Source organism: Cyanistes caeruleus, chromosome 17, assembly GCF_971803275.1.
Source record: "Cyanistes caeruleus chromosome 17, bCyaCae1.hap1.1, whole genome shotgun sequence".
Classification (NCBI taxonomy): Eukaryota; Metazoa; Chordata; class Aves; order Passeriformes; family Paridae; genus Cyanistes; species Cyanistes caeruleus.
The window spans coordinates 16356697-16378453 of NC_141717.1; the positions used below are offsets into that span (position 1 = coordinate 16356697).

At 49.6% G+C, this 21757-nt stretch overlaps 1 protein-coding gene across 1 annotated transcript in view; it reads left to right on the plus strand.

The window, feature by feature from the left end:
• USP31 (ubiquitin specific peptidase 31) overlaps positions 1 to 21589 on the plus strand; it is a 28636-nt gene extending 7047 nt beyond the window's left edge. The window contains exons 2-16 of the mRNA XM_023937044.2: positions 3849 to 3986; positions 4446 to 4534; positions 5427 to 5519; positions 6634 to 6769; positions 7227 to 7371; positions 8120 to 8303; positions 8810 to 8921; positions 9154 to 9248; positions 9761 to 9838; positions 10029 to 10158; positions 11410 to 11529; positions 11685 to 11910; positions 12298 to 12456; positions 13125 to 13277; positions 14256 to 21589. Coding sequence (XP_023792812.2) covers positions 3849 to 3986; positions 4446 to 4534; positions 5427 to 5519; positions 6634 to 6769; positions 7227 to 7371; positions 8120 to 8303; positions 8810 to 8921; positions 9154 to 9248; positions 9761 to 9838; positions 10029 to 10158; positions 11410 to 11529; positions 11685 to 11910; positions 12298 to 12456; positions 13125 to 13277; positions 14256 to 15796 — 3399 coding nt within the window. The 3' untranslated portion in view covers positions 15797 to 21589. The remainder of the gene's footprint in view (positions 1 to 3848; positions 3987 to 4445; positions 4535 to 5426; positions 5520 to 6633; positions 6770 to 7226; positions 7372 to 8119; positions 8304 to 8809; positions 8922 to 9153; positions 9249 to 9760; positions 9839 to 10028; positions 10159 to 11409; positions 11530 to 11684; positions 11911 to 12297; positions 12457 to 13124; positions 13278 to 14255) is intronic.
• The last annotated feature ends 168 nt before the right edge of the window (positions 21590 to 21757 follow it).

A 21757-nucleotide genomic window follows, 5' to 3' on the forward strand; every position in this document is an offset into this window, starting at 1 on the left:
AGAATAACCTTTCTCTCCTGTGCATGTGTGTCATTGGGTCAGATCTCTAATGAGCTGACTTTATCTGTTCACGTGCAAAATCCTTCCAGACTCGCTTCCTAGCAGGGCCACACTGGAAAATAGCAGACTGGCATTTTTTCCTCTAGTTGTCTTTGTGATCTGGAACAATAATAGCAGCAAAGAAAAGGCCAGTAGTTCAGCTCTGTTTCGATCTATTTATTGCATCTCTTTGGAGCAGTAGATGAATTATTATTGAACTTTCAGTAGCTGGTAAAAATGATAATGTGTCTTTGCTGTAAATCTGCTTTATGGACAGGCAGGGACTGATATAGTTGCAGGGTGCTTGCATTAGGGGTGCATAAGTGGGATTGATAGGAAATTTTGATTTTCCTCTTTTCATCTTTTTGGATGGAGCCACTTCATTCAGGCTGTCTGTGCACCACTGCAAGCACATCTGGTGGAAAGGAGGATCCAGCCACCTCCTGCCAGGCTCACAAGGAAGATTCTGGGAGGCTGCATCAGTGTCCATGCCCACTCCTGGTGCCTCATAGCTCAAACAGCTGCACCAGAATTGTTCTGGAGTCATTCTTAATACCCTGTGGTGCTGGATGCAAGCTGGTCAGATGTGCCAACCCTACTTACAGGAGAACCAGATTAGGGGCAGAGGATTAACGACTCTTGGGGGTTGGTAAATGTGGTGGTTTTGTGTTTTTAAAGCATTTGCTTCTTAACTCTGTATCTGAATCCAGTTACAGTTGCTGTTGCTTTACTTCAGGGCAAGCAGAATGAGGTGTTTTAAGCGATGAGCAAAAGAGGAGTGAAAGTTTAGGGTTCTGGCAGGGGCGAAGAAACCTTCTGCTGGGCTGGAAGGGCAGACTTGGAAAGTAAATGTGGAGAGGTGCTGGGTGGTCAGTGCTTTGTGATGAGGTTACTGCTCATTTGTCTACTCTGCCTGTCAAATGTTCCTGGAGCTGTTCAGGAGCTGCCAGTCTGGCTGCTGAGAGGCTGCAGTCTCCATCCATGGCTCAGGGCTGTGGGGACCCCCAGCTGCTGTTCAGCCCTGTCTATTGCCAAGGGCTGTGAGAACCTCCCCATGCTGCCCTCAGCCCACCAGGGAGCTGTGCCAGGCTGTGTGTGGTGCTGACCCATCAGGCTTGGGGGGATGCACCTTAGGAGTTCCTGGCACTTGTCTCAATTGTTAAATTGTTTATTTGAGTCAGCACCTCTATCTCAGATTTAATCATGTCCCTCAGCACTGACTGTTCTGATTGTGTGTCCATTGTTCCCCTCCACACGCTGCATGGCTGGGGGTGCTGCTGCAGCCCCCTGGAATGGGGAGTGGGCTGGGAGGAGAGCACACAGCATTCCCTGGAGCAGCAGCCTCTGGGGTTTAAGCTGCCGTGGCCTCACTCGTGGCAGCACTGGCAGGAAGCGTGAGTGACACCAGGAACATGCTGCTGGTGCTGGAGTGTTTCTTTAGCTGAGCCTCTTGTGAGGAAGTTGCATCTGATATTTTGTAGTGCTTCCTGAATCACTTCCAACATCTCATGATGTGTCTCCACAGGCAGCTCTTTATCCTTAGTCCACTCAGGCTGCAAGAGTGTTGAGAGAACCAGAGCAATTATGGAGGTGCTTCTGAGCCGAGCAGTGACACAGATACAGAGCAAGGCACGTGGCTGCTGTGCATCCATGGCCTCACTGTGCTGGGATTGGTACAGACTGGCTGCTCTCTGTGGGCCCCTGCATCACCAGGGACACACATCAGTAAGATCCTGAGAGGCTCTGGGCTGACTGGAGTGATGTGCCTCGGGGGAAGAGGCAGTAACAAGTACTAGCCTGGATTCCCAAAGTCCTTATGTTTCTGTACAGAGCCCCTCCATGTCCACTTTTCACTTGAAATACTGGATTTGCTTCCTCCCAGCAATGTCAAGAGCCTTTTATCATCCGCTGTGTCTAGACAGGCCCTTGAAGTGCAGTGACAGCGCCTGTTGGCTGAGCTGGCTGGGACAGAGGACACCAGATAAGGCCCCTGGCTCTGGCTGGTGGGAGAGGGTCAGTGCAGGCCTGCTCCCATCACACCTGCTCGTGTGTGCACAGAGGGGCTGCTCACTGCTGGGGACATGGCTGGTGTCTCAGCTCTTCTGTCCCTTGGTCCTGTGTGGTCAACTCACTGAGAAGAATGAGCTTGCCTTTGTTGTGACCTGCAGTGCTGTTGGGGGGAGTAAGGGACATCATCCCTTGGCACTGAGTGGCTGGGAAGGATGGGTACAGCTGTTAAAACTCAGGTGTGTTACTGTAGGAGAATGTAACACTTCTGGAGAGATGTAGTGAGGTAACCACTAAAGACTGGACTACAATCTCTGCTTCATGTATTAGTGATTGATTTTCAGTTTGAAACTTGATGCAGTAATTTAAGGGCTGAGTTTAACGTTCAGTGTAGGTTTATTTGAACGAAGTTAATGTTTACAAAGCAAATCTCTACATATATGCCTTACAGTCTTCCTGCATCATTGTCTGGGTGCATTCAGCTCACCTTTCTGCTGAAAGAGGGGAAGAAGTATCAGGCTGGTACCTGAAGAGACTTTTTTGGATACATTTTATGGATTATTTTATCATTTTATTTCAGCTAGTGGATTTTGCTTTGCTTAACAAGAACTAGGAGTAGAGAAGGCTCTTTGGTCTCCATTAATCTTCAAGTACCCACAGACAGCTTCAAATTTCACTCCCCCATAAAAGGATTTGCAGCAGCATCCCAAGCTGAGGTTACGTTGGACACCAAGCAGAGGTGCTGGGGTCACACCAGTGTGGCACAGAGTGTTGGCTGGGGACCGCTCCCATGGTTCAAGCTGTGTGCACAGATTTTATGTGGGAGGGTGCTGGTCCCTGCACAGCAAGGGCAGTAAATCTGCTGTCAGAAGGGCTGCACATATGTAATGAGAGCAGATTATTTCTGTTTTCCATTATTTTGCAGCCTTGAGACAGGTGGACAGATTATAGAGCAGAGAGAGTATATGTTTGTCAGTCCTTTCCTGACTCTTTCATCACCACCCCCCTCCCTGGTGACCCCATTTTCAGAGGGATAAAGCGAGCAACCCAACCTCATTTCTCAAATCTGTTGCAAAGTCTGATTAGAGAAGTGGAGGAGCTCTGGCACGAGGTGCATGTGCAGCCTGCTGGGCCCAGGCTTTGCAGCCTTCCCACCCATTCCTGCCCTGCAGGTGCTGTCTGGGCTCTGCTCACGCCCCTGTCCCTCTTGGGATGCGCTCAGGGTCAGTCCTGTGTGAGCAGGGTTTCTCTGTGCAGGTGTGCCAGGCATGTCAGTGCAGCACAGCATGGGCTGCTGCTGCTCCTGCATTGGCTGCTCTGCCATACCGTGGCTCCTTGTGTGCAGGGGAAGCTGCACCTCCCTGGCTGGGATGGTGGTAGAAGACAGTGTTTAGGATGAGCAAGTTATGTGTAGTGGATTCTTGCTTCCCAGTGGAAAAAATTCCATGTTGACCTGTACAACTCCTGTGCTTGACAGAGTGCTGATGGGGAATAGTTTTTCTCTACCTGCTTGACAATGATCAGGCTGAAGAAGCATCTGTGGTTTAGATGTCCCGATCCTGGCTGGGTCCTGGAATTGGAGACCTAGATTAGCACTGAACACCTGCATCAAGGTTTTGGGAAATGTGTGACTTCACCAAAGCTGAGCAATGGGCAAGAGAGAGTGTGTGGGCATTAGGAGACTAAACTCTTGTTTTGCTTCAGCTTGAACAAACAGAAGATTTCATGAGGGCAGGGGTAGGTGTGATGGCATGGCCTCGGGTGTGCATTAGCTGTTGTTGCAGTGTCTCCTCTCTCCGCAGAACATCGTGTCCAAGAACGCGATGCAGTACCGTGGGAATGCCCAGCACGATGCCCAGGAGTTCCTGCTGTGGCTCCTCGACAGAGTCCACGAGGATTTGAACAATGTGGTGAATTCTGGTGGCATGCCTTCACTCAAGGTAAGGGATTCTGCTGGGAGACAATGTGGGTGTCTAACTTTGCACACAGGCTTTCCTTTTAAAGCAGTTCTCCTCATTGGCTTCTTAACTTCAGTAGTTCAGATGGAACAAACGCTTGGGTTAAAGTAATGTTTGTTTTTGCTCTGGGAGCGTAACCAGCTGTTCCACTAATCCCTGGCAAGTGCTCCCTGAGGCAGTTGAGTTTGAGAGGCTCTGCAATAGCCAGGAGGTGTTACCAGGTGTGAGCCCCCCCATGCCCATCCTGAGCTGCCCTGCCCACCTCCCCTTCCTGCATGCCCACCCCTTGGAGCAGAGTGTGCCTGGTAATTAAAAATGTTTGTGGCATTTTTCCGGTAGTTTTGGCTATGGAAGGCAAAGTTTGACTGGTGTACTGGAGTCACTTGCTTGGTGCAGCCCCCACGCCTGGCTGTGCCTCAAGGCTTTGTTCCTCTCTTTTAGCCACCACTGGAGGATGATGTGCTGCTTGAGGGCCCAGCCTTTCCCATCAGTAGCACTTTTGTGCAGGAACTCTTTCAAGCCCAGTACAGGTATGGTATTTTGTAAGTTTGTTGAATGTATGGATGACTCCAGTATAATTCTAAACTGACATTAGCTCCCAGTACAGTTGGGACTGGTGTCACTATGTTAAAAGCTGAACTCCTGCTGAATTCCTGCTGAACTAAGACCTTGCTCTAGAGGAAAGAGAATGTCACTGCTTCAAATTTGGTATATTCTGTGTAAATCTGCAGTATGTACCACTACACCTGTTGCTGTGCATCGTGAAGGTGAGTCAGTGCTTCATGAGCAAAGGCTCAGGAAAGCCTTGTGCTATGGGGCTCACCCTGGCTGTCGGAGGGAAGAGCCCATGGCAGGATCTGGAGGTGCCTGGGACTTAGGGATGCCCAGTATGTGCAGAGTGCTTGTTATCTGGCACTTAGGAATCCTGAACTGAAAGTATCACTGCCCCTTTAGGGCTTTCCCTTGAGGTTCCCTGCTTTCTGGGAAGAGAGCTTTCTAACTTCAGAGCTATTGGAAGAGAACAGATGAATCACCAGTGTTCCTTGATGGCTTGTGCCTGGACTGCTGTAAGAATTATAATTGCTGGGCTTTCTCCCCAGTATTTGCCAACTTCTCCTCTGCAAAGGGGGAACTTTAGGCCTGGTGTAAGACACAAAGCCATTGTAAGGTGCAGATTGATTCTGAATGAGAATGGAGTTTTAGAGAATGAGAATAGACTCTTGTCTGGAGTTTTTCCTGTGTGAGAGCTGTGTGCACCCCAATGCTGACTGTCTCTGTCCCTGTCCTGTCTTCTCTCTCTGAAGGCAAAACCCTTCCGGGGTTTCCCATTGGATCTGCTGTTGGTGAATAAGGGATTTGATGGTTTCTGCATTCCCAGTGAAGTGTGATGTAACTGTGCCTTGTTATCCATGTTTGTCCCAGGTCCTCCCTGACGTGCCCTCATTGCCAGAAGCAGAGCAACACCTTTGACCCTTTCCTCTGCATCTCGCTGCCGATCCCTCTGCCCCACACTCGGTACGGAACCTGAGCCTAACGCTGGCTCTCTCCCTTGCATGTCATGTTGCTCCTTTTGCTACAGCAGAAAGACAGTATCAGCAACATTCTGATAAGTCATTTAAAAGAGAGATAGGACTGTATGGGGATTTAATGTTTTGCTTTACAGGTAAAATGGGAAATTGAACCTTTTACTTTTTTCAGAAAGGTCTATCCTTCCTATAGAATTCATTTGGGGAGAAAAAGTCTTTGCTTCACATAACCAAAATATTTTGCTTTTCACTTCATTTATATCATTTGAAAATTAAAAAAGGGAAAAGGATGAAACACACTTTGTTTTTTAAAAACAGCCTCACTGATGACTACAATTTCAAAAATTGAGGTTAAAATCTTTCCTGCAAAATGCTTTGATTTTTTGAATGACAGCTGATGCAAATAAAGAGAAAAAGCTTCAGGGGAGGAAAAAATTCTAGATAAAATGTTCCAAGTGAAGATAGAGATGCACAGCAAAACTACCTGTGGTATAAACAAACTCCTTCACCTGATGTTTGCATCCAGAAAATTTGTGTAGGTTCCAGAAGCAAAGGAACTGAGTGATGATAGGGCAGATTAAACATTGCTCTGTCACATTTGCTCTGGAAATCCCTGCTTCACCACATGGAGGCTGAGTGGGCTGTCCAGGGAAGGTTCCCCTCCCTCCTCTCTCCCCTAGTGCTGCTGGCTGCTGTTAGAGGCAGGATTGAGGGCTCAGAGGCAGCCTGTTCCCAGCAGCAGCTCTCCAAATACTTCAAGGTGCTGTCTTATACTGACTGGCCCAAGCTTTCTTACAGGATCCCTGTTGGAAAACTGATTGCTTTCTCATTGAGAATTTTGGTTTTAACTTTGTGGGCCTTTTTTGACATACTCTGCTTGTGGAAGCAAGTAACCCCAGGGCATTAGTAAGAAAGGAGTCTGTAAATCAAACACCCTGTGTGGCTGCAGCTGAGCACAACTCCAGTGTGAGGTGGAGCTGAGCAGTCAGGAGGGCCCTGTGCCTGGTGGGCAGCCTGGATGTGCCCAGGTTGGACTGAGGCTGCTCCAGGCAGTGTCCAGGGGTGCTCAGCCCAGCCCAGCAGTGCTCCCACACTCTCCACAGGCCGCTCTACGTCACCGTGGTGTACCAGGGCAAGTGCTCGCACTGCATGCGCATCGGGGTGGCCGTGCCCATCTCCGGAACAGTGGCCAGGCTGCGGGAGGCTGTCTCCTCAGAAACCAAGATACCCCTGGAGCAGGTAATGGCCTGGGCTGCTCACCTGTGTGCCCTCTCTGCAGTGGGAGGGACAGTGGAGGCTTTTGTCCCTTGCTGGATTTGTTGGAATCGTGGTTGAACAAGGGAGCAGGATAGTGGTGGAAATGTGGATCGTGCTTTTCCCTGTGCACTGGCTGTTTGAATCCTGGTGATGTTGGAACAGCCCTCAGTGGAGTGTGCAGACCTGCCTGACCCCGTGCTCATCTGTGCATGCTGGCACTGGGAACCTACAGCAAATTCCTCTCTAGGAAGAGCTTCAGGAAAGCTGTTGAATTCCAACAAAACTCTCCATATGTTGCTTTTACCACAGCTTCTTGTTTCTGGTTGTCCTTTTCCCTGTTCCTTGCTCCTGGCTGATGACACTGATGACACTCCTGAGACACAGGGTCACTGAGGTGAACCCAGGGGTGGTTTGATGGGTTCTGGTTTGCTGCCTGCAGATCGTGCTGACAGAGATGTACTACGATGGCTTCCATCGTTCCTTCTGCGACACCGATGACTTGGACACTATCCATGAGAGCGACTGCATTTTTGCCTTTGAGACCCCAGAGATCTTCAGGCCTGAGGGCATCCTTAGTCAGAGAGGTGAGTCAATAACTCCACTTAGTGCCGACCTCAGGTGACTAGTGAGAGAGGTTTGTGTGGGAAAAGAATGAGTCCCACAAGCTGTTGATGTTCTGGTGTATTGATTTCAGCTCTGACTTTGTCCAGGCTCATTCCAGAAGATTTAATAGTGTTGTCAGCTGGGAGGTTATCAAGCATTGTTGTACACTCCTTTCTGCCTCTTCTCGGGGCTGATGCTGCAGGCCAGGCTGGCTTAATTTGAAATCTCTTGTCAGGCTTAATTTAAAGACCTGCTAGGGACCAGATGAAGCCACTGAAATTGTGTTATTTAAAATCAGATTGCTAGTGATGAATAAACAGTCTCAGGAATGGACAAACACTTTCCAAGCTCAAACTCCTTGTCCCCTCAGTGAAAGGGAATCATGGTGTCCTGGGAAGATGGAGTGTAATCAAAGGCAAATTTTATTACTGAAAGTAACAAGTTGGGTTCCTGACACCTGAGTTTTTCTGTGGGCAGTAAAAGCTGAGAGTGCTTGTACAACCTGCTGTGGAAAATCAGATGGGGAGCACTTGCATGTAATGTCCTTTCCTAAAGAAACAGTCACTGTGAAAGGTAGTTGCTCTTTGAAGCTATGTACAAGTGATGAAAATGCTCCTGATTCCATAGTGACCTGCTCCTCTGTAGCCCAAGGAGGGCTTCTTGAGGGGGACATCAGGGCACTAAAGGCAAATGACATAATGAAATGTTTCCTTTCTCCTGATTTTTCAGGAATACATGTGAACAATAACCTGAATAACTTGAAATGTGGCACTGAGCACTCCCGAACAATAGCTTACTCTCAAGGAACGGGGAAGTCTGGAAAACTGGAACAGTCCTGTCCTAAACTGGCAGCAAATGACAAGATTGTCTTGCTGGTGTGTAACAGAGCGTGCACTGGACAGCAGAGCAAAAGGTGACTGGCAGCAGTGTGGTTGGAGTTACTCTTCTGGCTGCTTCCTAAACTGACCTGGATTTTACTCTCCTGTAGTCCAGGCTCCAGGTGAAGGAGCAGTAGTTTGCATCCCCAGCTCACATCAGCTGCTAAAGAACATGGTGGTGGAGAAGCATTCATGGGTGCAGAAAAAGATTTCTAACTTTGGTGAACTTCAAGTATTGCATTACTGTAAAGGAACAAATGCAGTCCAGTTGGGAGGATGTACCACCTTAGTCTGATTTGAGAGCAGCATGTTTGACCAGACACTCCTATGGGTGGGCATTTTAAATTGGAGTGAAAATGTGGGGAGGGAGAGAAGTGAGAAAACCATGGCAAAGGCATTTGTATCAGCTGGAGCCTGAGAACTGCCTCAGCCTCTGAAGCTTCACAAAGCTTCACATGAAGTTCTCACTTGTAGTCTGGGGTTCCAATTTCTGAACAGGATAATCTTTTAATTGTTCCTCAAATGCTTCTCATTCCCATAGGTTTGGCCTGCCCTTTGTGTTGCACTTGGAAAAAACAATTGCTTGGGATATTCTGCAGAAGGAAATACTGGAGAAGATGCAGTATTTCCTGCGGCCTGCAGCCTGCTTGCAGGTAAGACAGGTGTCCCCTCTGGTCACCAGAGAGGAGCTGTTGGGTGCACAGGTCCCATTGCTCAGCCCTCTGTCAGCTCATTGGCACAGGCATATTTGAGACCTTGTACATTTGCTTTCTCGTGTCAAATGTGTTCTAGGGTAAAGTCTTTGTCAGCCAGTGCTGAGGGCAGTTTGCATGTGGGCAGGCTGGGCAGGAGCCCCTGAGCTGGTCTCTGTTCTCTCTGGTGCAGGTTTGCCCGTTCAGCTTGCGAGTGGTCAGTGTTGTGGGCATAACGTACTTGCTACCTCAGGAGGAGCGACCCCTGTGCCACCCAACAGTGGAAAGGTGAGCTGGCCCTCAGCTGCTGGGTGCTTCCCAGGAGTGCAGAGAGGTGTGTTAGCTGGGAGCTCAGTGTCAGCCATACAGAAATGAACAGTCCTGGTGGGGATGTGTGGAATGGACTGCAGAGGCCTGAGGAGCAGGGATATGAGGGAGCATCCTCAGGAAGCTGTGTGAGAATACCTCAGTTGTGTGTCGTGCCATCTGGAGCCTGTCTTCCCTGGGAATGGAAAACAGAATGGAAATATTACTCCTGCTATTTTAAATTCTTTTCTTGTGCCTTTGAAATGTTGGTAAATGCCTGTTCTGTAACAGGTGTACATTGCCTTACAAAACTCACATACTTGAGTGAAGGCATTTACCAGCATTGCCAAGTGTTTTACCCTGTGAATTCCTTTTACTCCTTTGCAACTTGAGTTGTGGGAGTGGAGGAAGAATGAAGGGCTTGTGGAGAGAAATGCATGTAGAAGATAATGTAGACTTTGGATGGTCTGACTTTTATCTGCTCCTCTCTGCAGGGCATTGAAGTCATGTGGACAGGGGGGAACCGCTCATGTGAAATTAGTGGTAGAGTGGGACAAAGAAACTAAAGATTAGTAAGTATGAAGTAAAAAACTTGAAACTGTGTTCACCTCCCAACTGCTGCTTGCAGCTTGCTTGTGTGAACTGTGCATCCTTCAGCAAACATGAGACCTCTCAAACTCCACCTGTGCCCAGCCCCTGTCTGCAGGGACAGCCTGGGGAGCAAGGGGATGTGCTGGTAAATGTGGTGTCTCCCTGATGCAGCTTGTTTGTGAATACAGAAGAGGAATATATTCCAGACTCTGAAAGCGTCCGCCAGCAGAGAGAGCTTCATCATCAACCTCAGATCTGCACTTTATCTCAGTGTTTCCAACTGTACACCAAAGAGGAACAGGTAGATACAGACTGTGTACTCTGGCTTGTTCACATGCCACAGGAACTTGCTCAGTCCAGAGCAGCTCTTTTCTGCAGACATTGATTCCTTGTGGCAGGACAATAGATCTGTGACACAAGACTGGTTATCTGTGCTGCTGACGGAGCTCCTCTGCAGTGAGAAGGTTGTGGGAGGTCCTGCTTCTGGATTCTTTGCTGCCCAGATGTTCATACAAGAATTTAATCCTCTCTTTGGCAATTTCCTTCTGTGAAACATTATAAATATTATAAAGGGTTAGGACAGTGTGGCTTCATGGGAGAGTTCTGGAGCAATTGTGTGTTCCCAAGCTTGAGCAGGGCTGGGGTGGGCTCAGGCAGCCCCCACTGAGTGGGACCCCCTCAAACAGCAGCACAGTGACCACAGCTCAGTTCTGCAGGAACGTGGCTGCTCCTCTGCTCTGGCTCTGCTCGTTGTGTGAGGCTGAAGAGACAGGAGTGACTGGTGTGCCACAGGCAGGCTAGAGAGGGCTCTGACCGTGCCTTTCCTGGCACATGGGGGCCATCTGAAATCCCTTGGCAGTCTCTGATCTGCTGTACAAAGGGCTGGTCTGGAGCTAGTCTTTGGACCCAGGACTGAGCTGTAATTTGGGAACTTCTCTTGTTGGTTCTTTCACAGGTGGGGGAAGAGTTTGACATCTTAAATCTCTGTGGCTGCTGACTTCTCTGAGCAGTGGGCTGTGGAGGGAGGCCTGGGGGACAGGGAGAATCTTCAGTGTGTAGCTCTGTGTTGTTGGGACTTCAGTGGAAGAGGGTCCCCAGAGGGCAGTGAGGTGTTAGAGGGGACATCCAAAGTACACCTTTCTTTTTTCTGTTCTGATCTTTTCCTACTTTTTTTCTACTGCTGGTTTTCATGTGAGAATAATTTTCAGGCTGCCAAAGCCTGCCTGCTCTTTGTCTTGGTTTTTCCTTTTCCTTCTTCTCCACTCCCAAGGCACTGGCATTTATAAGGTGTAGAAGGATCCTCTGCACAGCAGCACTGGCTGAATTCTGCCTTGCAGCAGGAAGTGCCTTGAATGAGGCACACATCTCTGCTTGTCACTTTGAAAGGCATCATTGGGAACCCTGCATTTCCAGTGAGCTTGATAAATGCTGGAGGGAGATGAGGCAGAGGGGTCAGTGTCTGCACTGGGCTTGGGGCAGCAGAGGAACAGTGGTGTGGTGCAAGCTGCCTTGGAATTTGAAAACCAATACCCATTCTGCCTATTCCTTGTAGCTTGCCCCAGATGATGCATGGCGATGCCCACACTGTAAGCAGCTGCAGCAGGGTAGCATCACACTGAGCCTCTGGACCTTACCTGATGTTCTCATCATACATCTCAAAAGGTTTAGACAGGTGAGGATGCCTGTAGTGTTGCTGGAGGACTGCTGAGTGGTGTGAGTAGACTCCCCTCTTTAGAAGCAGACATTTTTCCCTGTGTGTTCCTCACTGGAGTTTTCGCAGGTGTGTTGGCCTTGGCCTCTGCAGCTCATGCTCTTCTCTCTACACAGGAAGGAGACCGAAGGATGAAACTTCAGAACATGGTTAAATTTCCCTTGAGTGGCTTGGACATGACTCCTCACGTTGTGAAACGCAGCCAGAGCAGCTGGAGCCTGCCATCGCACTGGTCACCTTGGAGGAAACCTTATGGCCTCGGCAGAGATCCTGAGGACTACATCTATGACCTGTATGCTGTCTGCAACCACCATGGCACCATGCAAGGGGGACACTATACAGGCAAGTGTCCTGCTGTGCTGTCTGTGGTGGAGCCTTTCACAAAGAAACCGGTTATATTGCTGTATGGAGTAAGAAAGGGAGTCACTGATGGAAGCAGTGTCACAGGTTACAGAAGGTGAAGTGAATGGAGCCACCCCAAATGATGTTCTGTTCTGTTGATGTTTGACAAAGAAAGTCCTGAAATGTAAGCTGTTTAGCATGTTCTGGCAGCCTCAGGCTTCCATCTTGCCAGTCAGACTGGAAGATGATGCAAGAATAAATCTGTTCTTCACATTGTCCTCCAAGTCCATCACAGCAGATAAGGTGATATAAAGTATCATACAGCAAACCTGAGAGCAGTAGGAGTGAGGGAGTCTTACAGTATTGTAAATGTGTATTATTTCTTAGCATATTGCAAGAATTCTGTTGATGGCCAGTGGTATTGCTTCGATGACAGTGAAGTTCAGCAGCTTTCTGAAAGTGAGGTGTGCAAGCAGACAGCTTACATCTTGTTCTACCAGCGACGCACAGCGATCCCCTCATGGTCTGCCAACAGCTCGGTGGCAGGTAAGCCCTGCTGGCTCTGTCCAGGGGTGGCTCCAAGTGGTCTTTAATGGATAGCTTGTCCTTCTGGAGAATTTTCTACCCAGCTCTGCTTAAACCCCCACTCTTGTGTCCCAGAACTCAGCGAGGCTTGTCTGAGTCTGTGGCTTTGTGTCAGAGGCCGTGGGAACTTTCCACCTCTTGTGGTGAGGCAGTTTTGGCAGGGAGGCTGTGGAGAAGGGGAAGCCCCTATGCCCCAGATGTGACTGCTCGGAGCTGCCCTTGTGCAGGACATCAAATCCTGACTTGCTCCTTCCCTGTGGCAGCACCCTCAGTCCCAAGGAGGCACCAGTAGTGCATGTGTTGGTGGAATCCAGGGTGAGCTGTGGGCAGGTGCAGGCTTGGTGACCTGCCCCTGGGAAAAAAGAGATTTTTGTGATATTGGTGTGGCAGCTGAAATGCTGTCACTGCCTGCACGCTGGTATTCACAGCTCACTGGGACAAGTGCAGTTCTGTGCTCTTGTTCTGACCATGAGCGCTCCATGGGAGTGAAGCCCCGTTCCCTGGGCAGTGTGTGGGTGCTGGGGCGGTGAGGGCCAGCTCTGGGCTCAGGTGTGTGCCAGAGCAGAGCAGAGGCAGGTGGCTCCCTGGCCAGGGTCTGTGTGTGCTGCTGATGTGCACGCTCCCCGCAGGCTCCACGAGCTCGTCGCTGTGCGAGCACTGGGTCAGCCGGCTCCCGGGCAGCAAACAGCCCAGCGTCGCCTCCGCCGCCTCCTCGCGCCGCACCTCGCTCGCCTCGCTCTCCGAGTCCGTGGAGCTCGCTGGGGAACGCAGTGAAGATGATGGTGTGTACATTGCTGGGGGCCTTGTCCTTCTCTTGTGAGATCCTTTCTGAAAAACAGCTGCAAAATCTGTGCTTGCAAGGGACGGGTACTGAGCAGCCGTGAGAGACAAGAGCTGGCTCGGTAGGAGCACAGGTGGGCTTCTGTCCCATGGGAAAGGTTGGAGGAGAACAGGGCAGGAACCTTAAGGAGCCTTTCAAAGACAGCAAATGCCATCAACAAAACCTCTCAGTCAGGAGTTTCTTGTGCTTGTGTTCTCTTCTGGGTCTCACTGCATCACCTTTGTAGGGTTGCTGGCACGGTGCTGACTGATTCAGCATAGGCACTAATTGCCTGCTGCTGTGCTGCAGGATGGTCCCAGGGAGGGAGGGAGGGAGGTGCAAATCCACTCATGTGCACAAGTTACTGTTCAGTTCCTGGCTTTGCCTGGTTCCTCCACGCATTGCCTTGTAACTTCTGGGAATGTGGAACTTCATGGGTCAGTCAGAGCATTTGGAAGCTGGTGTGGAGGTGTCTCTGCAGCAGTGACAGCTGTTAGCTCTGGCCATGGAAGTCACACTATTCTAAAATAGTTACATTTTGTTTTTCTAAATACAGTTACACCACTTGATCTAGAGGTAGAAATCCTACTTTGTCTTTCACAGAATACTCTGGGAAATATTCTTTAATACAGAATCACAGTCCTAGTAATTTTACCAGTTTCAAGGACTTTCATGGTACAAACCTTTTGTTTGATCTCCTGCTGCTCAGAAGAATCTGGGTTATCGGTTAGAGGCTTCAGAGTTACTCCTGGGTGACCCCTAGCAAACAACACTTGTTGGTTTCCTCATTCAGTTTTTGTGCAAGAAGCTGTGCCTGCAGCCTGCACGGAGAGACACGTGGTGTGGTGTGGGTGGACATCGTGGGGAGATGTGGATGGGTGGGGTAAACCAGCTGCAGCCTTGCCTTTCCCACTGAGACTGTCACTTGCTTTCTCTGCAGGAGGATTTTCAACTCGACCATTTGTAAGAAGTGTCCAGCGTCAGAGCTTGTCATCCAGATCCTCTGTCACCAGCCCACTGGCAGTGAGTGAAAATGGTGTCAGGCCCTCGTGGTCACTCTCTGCAAAACTGCAGTTCCGCTCCAACTCCCCATCACGCTTCTCTGGAGATTCCCCAGTACATACCTCTGCTTCCACTCTGGAGAAGATTGGGGAAGCTGCTGATGACAAAGTCTCCACCTCATGCTTTGGCAGCCTGAGGAATCTCTCTAGCAGCTACTTGGAGCCCTGTGACAGCAGTCGGCGAGAGCACAGGACAGCTCGCAGAGCTCCTTTGGCTGTCATGGAAGGGGCGTTCAGGGAAGAGTCCGTTGTAAGGACATCCAGCTCAGACCTTTCAGATGGGTATGGTAAAAGCTCTGTGCAGCCAGACAGGAATCACCCTGCTCTGGACCCTTTTGATAACAACAATCAAATCGCCTTTGTTGACCAGAGTGATTCTGTGGACAGCTCCCCAGTGAAGGAGGTGAAAGCCCCAGCTGGGACGGGGCTGGCTGCAGAGAAGGCACATGACACCCCTAAGAAGGGTCACAGCTCCAAAGGAGCTTCTGAGCCAGACAAAAGTTTGAGGAAGGGAAGGACAGTCTTAGCTACCCAAGAGACCAAAGTCTCTCACTCTTCTCCTCCGCTGAAGAGTTCTCAGAAAGCTTCCCGGTCTAGAAGTAAGACAGACTCTTCTCGGGTCAGCGGGCGACACGGGTCTCCTGCTCCCACTCAGGCTAGGAAGGACCACAGCACGAAACCCCTGGAGGCATCTGTCCCATCAGCTCAACAGAAGCAGAAGTCAGGTTCTTCTCCATCCTCCACAGCTGCCAAGAAAGCCCCATCAGGCTCATTGACTAAGGGCTCTTCCTCTGGGAAGAGCCGGACTTCCGACCGCAGCCTCAGCAGGGAGGGCTCCAAGATCAGCCTGGGGTCGGATAAAACGAGCGTTACCAGCAGCTCCAGGACGAGCTCCCCACGGATCAGCCACTCCAGGAGTGACAGCAGGGCGGTGGACAGCAAGCATGTGCGCAGCTCCTCCATGGCCAACCTGCGCTCCCCAAACGTCGGGGTGCGCTCTGGGCTGAAGAGGGACAGCAAGTCAGAAGAGAAGGGTTTGTCTTTCTTTAAATCAGCCTTAAGGCAGAAGGAGACACGGAGGTCGGCAGACCTGGGGAAGACAACAATGCTTTCAAAAAAGACAGGGAGTGTCAGTTCCAAGTCAGGCAGTAAAAATGTGCTGGAGGACAAACCAGAGAAAGGTGGTGTCCCACCAGCCTCTCAAACCAATGCCAACATTACTACAAAAGAAAAACTTGTCTCAAAAGATGCCACATCTAACAAACATTCTCTGCTATCCAGTCGCAAGTCCAAGTCTTCCCAGCTAGATCCCGGAGTCCAATCTCCTCCTTCCAGTGGCAAGCAGTCTGCTGACAAGCCGCTGAAAAAGTTACCTTCCAGCATGCAGGTGTCTGTACGGCCTTCTCTGGAACCTCAGTGAAATGCTGCAATCCAGGTGTCTTTTCTTCTGCTGAGAAGCTAATTTATTCTGAGCTCTTGTTTTTTGTTCATGTGCCTAATGTATGTTTTGAGGAGAAGTTAACTGCAAGTTGTTAAAGCGCCTTTGATTCTGCCATCAAACCAAATAGCCACAGGCAGCCAGCACTGGTGCAAGTAGCCTAGCTGGAGTCATTGTTGAAAATGAATGCAGCTGTCCCATAGCACTTGCACAGGAGTCTCTGTCAAAAGTGCAACAGCTTTCTTCAGATTTGAGGGTTGGGACGTGACCCCCAGTTGTACTGACACTGGTGTGCTTTGTAGAGCTGTGAACTGATATTCCTTTGGTCTTGTTCTGAGTGGGCTGTGTCCACACTGGTGTATGGCCTTGTTCTGAGCTGTGGAGGATGCGAAGGAAACTGGAGAGACTGTCGCTTCTTTCTGCTCTCAACTCTTTCTCCCTGCTCCCCCCCATTTTCAAGCTTTCTAAAGGGCAATATTTCAACACTAATGTTGTTTCTCAGGTATATACTCAGCCAGTATAGGAGGGACTAGCATTAGTGACGGACAGAAAGGTACCTGTGTGTCTCTGTGCGTGTCTGTGTCATAGATTTAATTTTTGCATTCCAACAGCAGAAAGTTTGAAATGTGACCTGCAGTTTTTGTTGCTGTGTCTATGAAGAGTTTTGCTTTGCCCATACCTAAGGCAACCTCTGCCCTGTCCTGTTTAACTACTTTCTCCTGAAATGCTCTGCTAAACAACAGAAGAAATCCCTGGGCAGCAGCTGCTGGCCAGCTTGTCCTGTGGAAGCAGTGCCATGGGAGAGTTATGTCCACACACCTGGATGGCCATGATGCTGTCAGGATGCCCCTGTTCAAACTCCTGGGAAGCATTTCCTAGTGTGCTCAGACCCTTATCATAGTGGTGTAATTAAATCTCCATCATCTCTAGGGGTGATGTTTAGATCAAGTGTCACCCCGGCCTCTCTGAGCATGACAGGCCCCTTTGTGTGGGTTGGAGGGGCTGTACCCAAAGCCCAGAGCAGTTTTCCTGTTCTCTGGAGCGCTGTATGTTCTTCCCTCTGGCATGCCTGTGCCCTCCCCATGGGTCTGGCTGCCACGTGTCCCTCAGTGGAAGGTTCCCCTTCTTGTTTGGACGACAGCCTTCATCAGGGTCAAAACACTACATCTACTGATGTCTTTGTTTACATGCCCTTCTTATAGGGGAGATTCCTCAAGTTCTGTAAGGTTTCTCTTAAGGTGGATTTCTTAAGTCCTTTTACATCTATGTGGTGTAATTTTTTTTTTTTTTTTAAATTCCATGAGTTTTTATTGATGTGCTGCATATCCTTTATGTCCACAGCCTGTCGTGTAGGTTGTGACAAACTGGGCAATGTGCTGGGCATGCTCTCTGCTGAGCAAGGTCTGTGCCTGCCCAGTGCCATGGCACAGCTTGGGGCCAGGGGTGTGTGTGCTCTGTCCCAGCGGAGCAAACTGGCCTGTGCCACCCCCTTGCTGAGGTGCTGCTTGTCCCCAGGTCTGCTGGGCACCTTGCTGCTCTAGGATCAGTTTTCTGCTCACCACACGCCTGCAGCAAGCTTGGGAGGGAAGGGTTGTGGGTTCTGGCTCCTGGGAGCGTGTGTGGGGCTGAGCTGGGAGTGCCATCGAGCTGGGCTCAGTGTGTGGGGATGAGGCCACCCTTGCAGTGTCCTGGTGATGTCCTGCTGTGTCCCCTCCACGTGCCCCAGCAGTGCCCACAGCCTGCACGTGTAACACCCTGGCTGTTCCAACCGAACGTGACCGTCCCCTCAACGCATTCCTTCCCCCAGGCATTGTTTCAGTCTCATTTATTGCAGCAACAAGAAGCAAAGATTGCATTGCTTGCTTCTGAAATGTATGACTTGGATTATTCTTGGATTATTTTCTGTTATATCCAGCAGAGCAGATAAGACTTGCTTCACATTGCAGTACTTAAATTACTCCCTGAAATGTTGATGTTGAAGTATTTGTTTAAGGTTTTATCTGTATTAAGGTCTTACACTGTGTTGGCTCTTCTCTTGTAACAACTCTTCTAGCAAGAATGTAATTCCGGTGGCTTATGCTGACTCGGTTTGGGATTTTTTAATAGACAGAACTACTTTCTGTGCATTTTGCCATGGACATTTGTGAAAGGTTATTTTTATCAAATGACATTTTTTTTTCATGTCATCACTCACTGAAGGAGTTTAAACTTGAAGCTGGTGTGTGGGTTTTGAGGTGGTTTTGCTCCTGTGCTGCATGCCTGACTGAAGGGAATATGAAGCCATGTTCAAACCCATGTTGTTGCTTAACACCAGTTCAGTGTTTGTGTCTGGAGCAAGAAAATGGTCCTTGGAGCTCTCATTTGGGTAGAAGGGAGATGGGACATCCTGGAATTCCAGCAGCTGATAAAAGTAGCTGAACCTCTGCAATCCCATGAGGTGCCAATCTCACTCTCTTTCTGCACATTCTCCATAATTCCTGATGCTAATTGCTGCCAGCTCCAGCACTGTCTGCTCTCTCCATGCTGCCAGACTGGATTTCTTTGTCCCTCTGGTGGTGCACAGGCTCCTTGCTCTGCAGAGGAGTGTCAGTAGGCAGGAGGGGCTGCACTGACAGTACGTGCCCTCCTCTGTGAGCTGCTCCTCTGCTGGGTTTTCTGCTCAGGAGGGTTTGGTGTGGGGTGCCCTCAGGTCAAAGTGGTTTGACCGACCAGGGTGCACCAGAGTTCACGTGGGACAAAAGATCCAGGTGTGTGCGTGCAGGGGGAGCTCAGTCCCTGCTCCGTGTCTGCCTCAGGGCCCCTGGGAACAGCCACTCCTGTCACTCCACAGCTCTGCTTGTTGCTGTCACACATCTTCAGTAGTAAAGGAGCTTCCTTGCACAGGAGAGGGTTGAAGGGTGTGGGTCTGGGAAACACTGTTCACTGGGAGTGTTAATCAAAGCCTTGTTGCTATTACAGTCATGACTCCATCAGTGAAGTAGGATAAATGTTTCTGCATTGGAATGTAGGTTATTACAGGTCCTACTTAAAGGGATTTGGGGAAAAACCATCAGTCTTCTCTCCTTGCTTTAAAGCAGACTTATCTCTTGTCCCTTTCATGGTAGGAACTCCTGTCCATGGTGTTGTGTTGTCCAGCTGCCAGGATGTGGCAGGGTACCAGGGAACACTCAAGAGAGGGCTATGCCAAGTCCTAGATACCAACACCACTGTGGCTGTGCATATGGATCCTTCATGCAGCAGTGGCTTGAGGCTGTTCTGATGCAGCTACATGTACGTGGTCATGTCTTAAAGTTCCTGTTGGCCATCTGAAGCACTTATGGCTGTAGGGGAGGTGGGCTCTGCCATCTCTCCCAGAGGCCGTGCTGCCCAGGGGCCTCCACCTTCCCTGGGTGGTGGCACTGTAGGTAGGAAATCTCATATGGGCACCTGGGTGCGATGGGAGCTGCTGCCAGGTCTGTCCTGCCAGGTCTGTCCTGCCAGGTCTGTCCTGCCAGCCTGTCTGGGGATGGCGGGGTCTGGGACCCTCCTGCCACGGAAGCACATGTATGGCTCACAGTGATGGGAAGTGCCTGGGAAGGGGGAGGCCCCAGCAGGTGAGCTCCGAGGCAAAGCAGCCGTTCAGGCAGTGTTTCCAGTCTGCCTGGGGTTGGAGTGGCCTGTGCCAGCGTGTGACTTGCGTTTCACCCCACGTCCCTCGTCTGCCACTTGCTCCTGCTCCTGCGCTTGGGTCTCTGGGCGCAGGAGAGCAGCGCCTTCATTCCAGTGCTCAATTCCTACAGGAGTCACCTAGAGACTTTTTTTTACCCTTTTTGGGCCGTGTCTTTTGGATAGTGTTTAGTAGTAGTCAAGTTATAAGCACATTTTCAATGACGTGTATTGAAGAGGCACCTTTTATTTGTATTAATCACATTTGATAGACAATTCGGTGCCTGCGGTTCTCTGTAACTTGTGTCTCACTTTGGGTGTGTAAATTGTTAACCCTTTCAGACTTATCAAATATGGATTAATAAAAACAAGATGCTTAGGATAGAAAGCTAGCAGCTTAACTGCACTTCTCCCACTGCAAGTGCCCTCATCCGCCGCTGCTGCGGGGGTTTTGCTTTCTGAAGCCGAACCTTGAGCATGCCCAGCCCTTTTCCCCGGTGCGAGGCAGCTTGCATGGCCGTGCTGTCCCCGATGCATGTCCCTACTAACTATGCAAGCCTCTAGGCCAGCGGCACTGCTGCTGCTGCTGGCACACAGGAGCATGTCCCTGGGTTCCTGCTTCCTTTGCACATCTTTGACTCTTTCCTTTGCAGGATTCTGCGTTACTGACGAGGCTGGAGCGTAATGTAAGGTTAGAGGGATCGGAGCAGGGAAATGAGAACAAACTGACTTGTATTTTGTGTTGTTTTTCCTTTTGTTGGCAGGGCAGCCTGCTCTGGCCTGTGGCCTGTCCTTGCACGTGAGGAGGCAGCTGGGCACACGGAGCTGCTGTGAGGGGAGCGGTTCCCAGCCACCTCCTGCTGCCCAGACTGCTCCTGGGGCTTTGCCTGCCTTTCTGGGGAGCCCCTGGGCCGCCTGTGAGTGCTCCAGAACCCTCAGTGGTGCTGGGCTCTGAGCCGTGGCCTGTGGGCCAGCAGGGCCCCCGGGAGTGCCACACGGGCTGGGCTTGGTGCAGGTCCCAGCACTCCTCCTGCTTCTTGGCCCTGCAGTTTGGGTGCCCTCCCCTTGGTCAGCTGGCACGGAGAGGCTTTGGAAACAACATTCCAGATGATTTTACTCTTGTGTGTTGGTTTTTTTTTAATTTTAGTTTGGTTTGTTTTTTTTTTTAATCTTTGTTATTTGCCTACTAATCCAAAAGAATTTGGCAGTATCTAATGATACCTGTGGAGGGAACTGAAATTTAGTTTTAATCTGTGGTGAGATGAAAGTCCTACATGGTTTTCTCAACAAAAGCATCGTAAAGCAGTTACTATTAAGAGCTTTATTTTGTAAAAGAAAAGCACCTGAAGGCTTGTACAATGTCTGTGTTAGATCTAAAGGCTTAGGGACTCTATTTTTTTAAAGGTGATAGCACTCAATTTATCTGCAAATAGTGTTTTTTAAAAGACACAGATTAAAACTAAGTGTAACCACCAGTCCCGGCTCACTCAGCCCTGCAGGGCCAGCCTCAGGCTCGTGTGGTGTTTGTGAGTGCAATAACCCCTTTGGAGGTGCTACATTGCCTTGGGTAGGGTAACACAAGGGAATCCAGGCCACAAGTGGCTCCATTATTGTCCTGTGGCCTTCCAAGTATGAATTTGTACTGATTTGCTCACCACCTGTGCCTCACCATTGGTTAAAATTGAATTTTAAGTCCTGTTGCAAATGCAGTTTCTCTTCTGGACACAATGTCAGATTTTACACTGGAATATCTACAGTTCTCAAACTGCATGTCACATCACTGTACCTGGTACAGGGACGTGGGGCTTTCCCACACCTTTGATATTCTCCTCTGTATTTTAATGTTTTTGACCTGTACAGTAATTGGAAAGCAGGCTGTCTACTTGGGGTTGAACATTGTACCATAAATTTTAAATTATTTGAGGACAACTGCATGAGACTGTGTCAATGCCTTTTATTATTTATTTGTATGTTTTATTATTCGAGGTGTATGCACTTTTAATATGCAGAATTTATATTTTTATGTTAAAAATCATTTTCTTTCAGAAAGAAGAGTTTGAATATGAGGAATTGGAATTAAGTGCAAAAAGGGGAATATGTAATAAAATACAATAAATTTATTACTAGGCATCCTGCCTGAGTGAGCATTTTTCCAGGCTGCTGGCTTCAGCCTTGCCGTGTTCCTGCCCTGCCTGCTCCAGGCCCTGGATGGGCTTGGGAGAGCTTCCCTGTGTGCCCCAGGGCTCCTGTGGGGAAACCAAAGGCAGAGCTGTGTGCTGGGGAGGGAGACACGGGCTC